The sequence below is a fragment of the Pinus tabuliformis genome, chromosome 3_2, assembly GCF_031772625.1.
Source record: "Pinus tabuliformis cultivar Carrire ecotype Pingquan chromosome 3_2, CPIR1, whole genome shotgun sequence".
NCBI classification, from domain to species: Eukaryota; Viridiplantae; Streptophyta; class Pinopsida; order Pinales; family Pinaceae; genus Pinus; species Pinus tabuliformis.
In genome coordinates this window covers 1,267,639,036-1,267,646,376 of record NC_142302.1, presented here as the reverse complement: position 1 = coordinate 1,267,646,376, position 7,341 = coordinate 1,267,639,036, and the positions used below count along the sequence as shown (strand labels likewise).

The following is a 7,341-nucleotide window of genomic DNA, read 5'->3' as shown; positions in this document are numbered from 1 at the left end:
ACTTGCACTTTTGCATGCTAAAATTGTAGCCTCCAGAGCTTCAAACATGACTCTGTATAAATTATTTCAATTTTATAATATATAAACATGTAGCTTTCATACTCCTTATGATTCACCCTGTGTGTTTAGCAAGAAAATTAGATGCTTTATTCATGTGAGTCCACATTTTTCCAAAACCGGATGCTTTGTTTATGGAGACTCACCATTCTATTTTGACAACATTGGTTGCTTTATTCTCGGGAACTAACTAATAAAAATTGAGAAACTTCAACCCAAAAAGAAACCTGTATAGAAAGATTCTCGAAATATACAAATTTTGTTTCAGACCAAAAGATGGGATCCATACATTTATTTTCTTTGGAAGAAACTGTTGGGTCTCAGGACACCACATATCTCCACAATGGTATGATATTGTCCAATTTGGGCCTAAGCCCTTATGGGTTTGTTTTTGGGCTTTACCCCAAAAGGCCTCATTCCAATGGAGATATTTGTTCATCCTTATATACCCATGATCCTTCCCACTTCTACCACTTCTAATAAATGTGGGACTTTGTTCGTATACCCAACAATCCTCCCCTCGAACAAAGGACCATCGAGCCTCCCCTCAAACCATACGCAGGATTCTCCCCTCTCTACCAGGATTCTCCCCTCCAATGCGTTGGTGGCTCACGCCTTACATGGTAGCACCACCTGTCTAGAGAGCTTGCTCCATCCCAGGTCAACTCCTCTTCACCGTGTTGGTAGGCAAGACACGTCCATGAAGAATCCGGAGCACACCGCCTGTTTAACCGAGCTCATCCTCAGGCTTACGGGGGCTCACCATCTTTGTTTCGACATTCCGAGGATTCATCCACTTGGGTAACCTCGAACTTGGCTCTGATACCACTTGTTGGGTCTCAGGACACCACATATCTCCACAATGGTATGATATTGTCCAATTTGGGCCTAAGCCCTTATGGGTTTGTTTTTGGGCTTTACCCCAAAAGGCCTCATTCCAATGGAGATATTTGTTCATCCTTATATACCCATGATCCTTCCCACTTCTACCACTTCTAATAAATGTGGGACTTTGTTCGTATACCCAACAGAAACAATGCATTTTGTATGCAATAATACAAAGTGTATATCAGTGGATTTGTATGAGGTTAGTCTCCATCAAGTTTCAAATGAGAAGGGGATGGAGAAGAGTTCAAAATGAGAACCAACTGTGAAAATAAAACCTGTCACTAAGAATATCCAAGATCCCCAAATGGACAGGTCCTCCTTCCATCAATATAGAGGCTGGACAGGTCCTTTATCAATATAGAGCTACCCTGGCCTAGACTCAACTCAGCGTAATTGAAAGAAAAAAGAACAAAGTAGAATAATACAAAGATTCATGTGGTGAATGCGCAATCCAAAGAATCAGCAAAGAATGGAACCCTTGCATTTAATATCTATAATCGGCGCATTAATTTCCGAGCGGCAAGCAGAGCAGCAGCGGACAGAACAACCGATAGCAATATTTTAGTGTTGGTCTTTGAGAAGAATCGCCTAGGATGAAGATCACAGATCAGGTCTAAATTGTTGGGAAGAATCGCCTTGTCTCCTGAATTTTCCTCCAAGGCCTCTGCATTGAAGGGTCGCATTGCTTCCTGTTCTTCAACAGTTGATTTGATGCTTTTAATGGAATGTGAGTTATCTGCATCATCAGCCTTTTGCAGGGTTTTTTCCTCTTCATCAGCTCTTGGATCTTCAATGTCTTCTTCCATAATTTCCCCCAAGTCTTCTTCTTTTAGCTGTGGATCTGAGCACAGGTTGGCAGGAGGATGATGCTGTTGATGCTGATCTTGTGGATTCTGGGATAAAGTTGAGGCCTCCTTCATCTCTTCTACCAAGTTTTGGGGATCACCATGCTCTTCTTTTCTACTGGAAGACAAGCTATCTGATGAAGAGCTTTCAGGAACATGAAGACCAACAGACTGTTCTGAAAAAATAGTGCATTCATCTTCTTGTTCTGGACAGTGAGGCAATCTTTGGGAATCTGGGTGATCTGTAACATGATCACGATCAAGTTCATTTGCTTCAGCCATTAAATTATCTGGAAATCGTACTTCCCGCTCTGGTATCAAGGCACGATCAGGTATAGCTTCAGTTGGGCCATCATGGCAGTGGCGATTTCTGGTAGGGCCGTTGATGTGATATGGGCTAAATCTGTTCGTCCTGAGTTTGGGCATCTGAACATGCAATACCCCGTGGTGAAAGCTGCCTGTGATGGAGGGGACGTTCACATTGTGGGGGATTTTGTAAGGCCTTCTTCGCCCTCTACTACGCTCTATGAGATGCCACGTCCATGACACAATGCCCAGGCCTTCTAAACATGTTTGCCCACGTATTAGCAGAGTCCGGGTGTTATCCATTTCCAAACGTACGTCTTCTCTCCTGAATCCTGTAGAAAGTGCATCATCAAACTACAATATAAATTTGGAGTTTTGTGTAGAGAAACAAGTAACAGGAAGCGTGAGACTTTTGTGTATAAAAACAAGTAATAAGAAACATCTGAATACATTTTTGAACAGTATAACAAGTAATCTTGCTCAGTATAACAACTAATCTTGCAGAAACATAACAACTAATCTTGCAGAAACATCTGAAACAGTATAATTTTAATTTAGGCTTTTGTGATTCTTTTATCCATATCGTATGTGTTAAGAAAATTTTTTGGTGATAATTAGATTAAAGATAATTTGTCCTGAATCATATTAGATAATTCAAAATGCCTCAACATAATTTGTCCGGAATCATATTAGATAATTTCCCGGAATCATATTAAATAATTTGAAATGCCTCAACAAATTATCTTTAATGTAATTATCACGGAAAGATTTCTTAATACACACTGTAATTTTTTTCAAAAGTAGTATTTTCAAATTTCTTAATGCACAGTATAAGCTTTTTTAGAAACAGCATTTTAATATTTAACCCCATAGGCATCCTCTTGTTGAACTTTGTTGACAGATAAATCTGTACTTAGATCCAAATTTTTATATGGTTATAAATGAAAACTGCTTTTCTTTTACATAAATAAATGGAATTTCATTTTGGAGGACATGCGCTAAACTGAGCTCAATTTAATGTACAGGTTGGACAAATTGAAGAAGAATCTACAGTTGGATGTTAAAGCTAGATTGGAGATGGGTTCACCCCAGTTCCCTTGTTCTGCCACCATACAAAGTCAAGGAGCAGCCTATCAACCTGGGCACTTCTTTGTCCTCCTGAGGCACAAGTTTTCTTACAGTTTCTAAAATTTAATTTCTGAATTGTTATGCTAGTTCCACCGGGTAGCTCTTCCCCATATCTGAAGCAATTTTCGGTTGTTTAAGACAATTCTCTTTGAACTTGCGGACTCTTAATACCCTTTTTTGACCAAATTAAACTGCTAGTTTCTCGATCTATGGGGCAGCAGTACTGCTTTTAGCTCTCTGGATAAGTCATGGATTTCTCTGTTTAGTTTTGGTTTCTTGGAATCAGTACTTTTCCGTTTCTGGTTTAGTTTTCCAAATGGCAAGCTAGATACAGGGTATTTAAGTCGTGATATAATTTTTCTGAATTAATAATGCAATTATCATTTAAAAAACAAAATTGATAGAATTCTAAATATTAATCATTTTACATTTTTTAATTTATATTATTTTTTCACATTGACTTAATATAATTATAAAATTTAACGCAAGTTATATAACATCATGGTAAAATAACAAATCGCAAGTAATAGTTAAGTAGCTGTTAGCTGTTATCCTCTCCACCTGGATTCCAATACCATAGAGATTGACATGTTCACTGAGAATAATTTCTACATGAAAAATAACCGACTCACCTAAATAAACATGGATCTAGTATCCATCCCTAGTTCATTGAACCAAACTAAAAAACAAACAAATTACAGATAACATCCAATAACAAATGGCATTTTAAAAGGGAGAAAATAATGCCATTCAACATATATCAGCGACATTATAATGCGACATTATAATGTAATTATGTTAATTTTAGTTTAAGATTGATTTAGGATGTAATGTCATGCCATTAAAGATTATTAGACAGAGGTAAGAGACATCTGATTCATCTTAAAAATGATATTCTTTCAAAATTAAATTTAGTGGAAATTGAACCTGGAAATTGTGTATACATATATACCTGGAAGATGAATATTTAGGGAGTAAGAGGATCTGGTCTCCTTCAATTCCACGCGAGGATTGAAGCCTTCAAGTAATTGCCGATGAAGCTGCCCAGAACCATCTGATACAGTACAATGTCTGTTATGGGTAGAAGTGAGTGCTAAATTCAACTCCATAGATGAAAGGTGTGCTGATGAACTTGAATAGTAATGTATCCGAAGCGTCTCGCGCATGAAATGCCTTCCGACCGAGCTGGAGATATCTGATATGTTGATATAATCGAACTTGAATAACAATGTCATTGGAGTTGCAGATGTATGGCCTGTATATAGAGAAGCTGGGAAGATCCTGTCTTTGACTGGAAGTTTTCCCTTTCCTTGTCACTGTGAAAATTGAAGAATCCAAGCAACTGCTCTCTCTTTTCTGAAACGACTTGCAAAGAAAGTTATGTCAGATATTCGGTCAGCTGCCTATCTTACTCCTCAGACTTCAACATAAAGGGGATACCTTACTCCATGCACAAAGCCACTCCCTTTGGGGCTCCAACAGAAAGTGGATACCTTGACCCCTGCGAAAGACCGCTTCTCAGGCACTAAAGGTTCAGAGGCCCTTTTCAAACAGCGGAACTTGAGCACTTTAACAAGAATATGGAAGGAATACAAGTGTGTGTTTCTCTATTTTCAACTTTACAATCATGCAGGTTTAACTTTGCAGTTATGCAGGGTGTCTTAATAATGGTGCTCACATTCATTTGAAAATTTTGTTAATTAGATAGATATCAAAAAATCTGAGGATGTTTAACAATTTTTAATTTTTTTTTTTTTTTTAATATTTGAGAAATGTTAACTGTAATTAGTTATTTAGAACACGGATGAGAAATTTAGAACACCAATGAGATTAATGTAAATAGATTCCAAATACCAAAAATCTAGAAGCCAAAATTGATAATAAGAGTTATTTTTAAAATAATAAAAATAATTGTTACAATATAAAAAGAAAAACTCCAATATTTAATAAACAATTATATATATATATATATATATATATATTATTTGGAATTAGATTTTATTGTTTTTTTTTATAACATACATCATAACTGAAAATTAGATAGCCATAATTAGAAGAAGAATTCAGACATTAAAAATGAGAATGATTACCAATTTTTCTCTTATCAAATCAGATTTGTCAAATTCATGTATTATTTTAATTTTAGTGAAAAGTACCACCCTCATAAAATTCTTACTGTCTTTTCCTGAACTTGTATTTCTTTTTTTTTGCTTTCTATTTAAGACTAATCTAACTACCCACGGGGGATTTGAACTGGTGACCTATCGCAAGGAGTGCCTTAACAGCACACCCATTCACCATCAATCCAAAGCCCCGTGGGCTCCTGAACTTGTATTTCAGGGAAGCTATTAATATCCTTTTATAACTTTGTATTATGCTATTTTTCTGCACTTTGTTCCTCTTCGTTCGCCAACTTTTATTGTTGGGCTAATTCCCATTTTTTGGGTTTTGATTTATGAACTTTTTCTGTTTAGGATAAATTCATGCTCGATATTGCTTAAAGAATGGGTTTTGGTTAATGACTTTATAAATTCATATTTGAGGATGTGTATCTGGCAAATCTCACGTTTATTGTTAAATATGATACATTGCATTTTCTGTCTATATAGAGAAGTATAATCTTATTTGATAGGGTTCCAGGAAGATAAATATCTATATGAACACATGCATATGTAAAAATGACAAGCTTAATATGGTCTATATCTATTTTTTAATCTTAGCCCAAAGCCTTGTGTCCAAAAAAATGATTAATTCATAAAAAAGTATGGGAAAATTAGGGAGACCAACCCATACAAGCATTTTGGTTATATATATAATGGATGAGTTAAATTATGGAAACGAATGACATAACAAAAAGACCACTCTTCCTCAAAATTAGGGACCACCCTCAATTTTTTTTGATAATCAACAAGAATATGTTATTGAACAATAAAAGATCCTCTGAGAACAAGATATACCTATCAATCATTTGTCTAGTTTGAATAGAGCTATTGGTACAAATCTAACATAGGATCCAAAACCCATTAAAATGGCAAATTGTTGCCCTCGATTCATAGCATGATTCATTACTTCCAAAACTAGAGCATCCTCTAATTTTTCCATGATATACACATTAGGGGGACAAATCAACACAATTGCAAAGGGTTTTCTATTGGTTGCAACCTTCAAGAGTGACATTTGGATGAGGACAGTACACCACTAGTGTTAGTGACTAACTAAAAATTAAATTAGTATATATCTATTTTTATAGGGATCTATTAAGCATTGTAAGGTATTTTTCAATTCGTTAGTGTCTTTCTCATTTTTTTTCTTATTCTAATTTATTAGTGTTTGTTGGGAAGGAGTCCCTAAGGTCAATTGAGTCAATTTTGAGTAAATTTTGTAATATCTTTTGTAATGAATGTAAAGTTTCTGCGAAATGTGGAATTGGAGTGCGAAACTAGTAGAAGTCAAAGGGGCTTTAGTCCCTTAGTTGGGTAGGTGATAGAGTTGTTTTGAGACTCGCCCATGGTCCGCGAAACTAGTAGAAGTCAAAGGGGCTTTAGTCCCTTAGTTGGGTAGGTGATAGAGTTGTTTTGAGACTCGCCCATGGTCCGTGGACCATGGTATTGTAAAGCAAATGCTATATAAAGTTGAGTCATAGCGAGTCTTAGAAGTTAAATTTTGGTGAAGAATCATTGTAAGGGTAAGGTGTTAACACAGGAAAAGCCAGTTTATTATACTTAGGCGAAAGGGAAAGGCTCTTGTAGCTGAGTGTGCAGAGACCTTGGTAAGTCCGCAGGCTGAGTGTGTGGGCCCCTGTAGCTGAGTGCGCAGGGAGAAGAAGTCTGTAATTGAACACTTATACTTAATAAAGATTGTTTTGGGCCAAAATTGATGCATCTGTGTCTTATCATTTACTTTTGCAAAGTTTATGTATCTTCGCTCTGTGATATGTTTTATGTGAATTAATGCTTATTTACTGCGCGAAACTGGTAGATCTATAATATTTATGCATGATAAGTACAATTAAGTACCTTTGTGAAGCTCTGGAAGTTGTTTAGATAGATTTGCAATAGATGTCTATTCATAAGAATTAGAGTTGCGCGAAGGCAGATCTAAGCCACAAGGATATCAA

At 36.2% G+C, this 7,341-nt stretch overlaps 1 protein-coding gene across 1 annotated transcript; it reads right to left on the bottom strand.

The window, feature by feature from the left end:
• Positions 1–287: 287 nt before the first annotated feature.
• On the bottom strand, positions 288–4,638 carry LOC149185357 (uncharacterized). Its single transcript, XM_089419083.1, has 2 exons — positions 4,177–4,638; positions 288–2,428 (listed from the first exon to the last, which is right to left on the bottom strand). Exons 1-2 carry the CDS (start codon positions 4,457–4,459, stop codon positions 1,437–1,439), a joined length of 1,275 nt encoding a protein of 424 aa, XP_089275209.1. The 5' UTR covers positions 4,460–4,638; the 3' UTR covers positions 288–1,436.
• Between the last annotated feature and the right edge of the window lie 2,703 nt (positions 4,639–7,341).

Coding starts and splice junctions, on each gene's coding strand:
- LOC149185357 (XM_089419083.1), bottom strand. CDS start 4,459: ATGACATTGTTATTCAAGTTCGATTATATCAACATATCAGATATCTCC. Junction 2,429..4,176: donor CCTAAATATTCATCTTCCAG/GTATATATGTAT, acceptor CACTTTCTACAG/GATTCAGGAGAGAAGACGTA.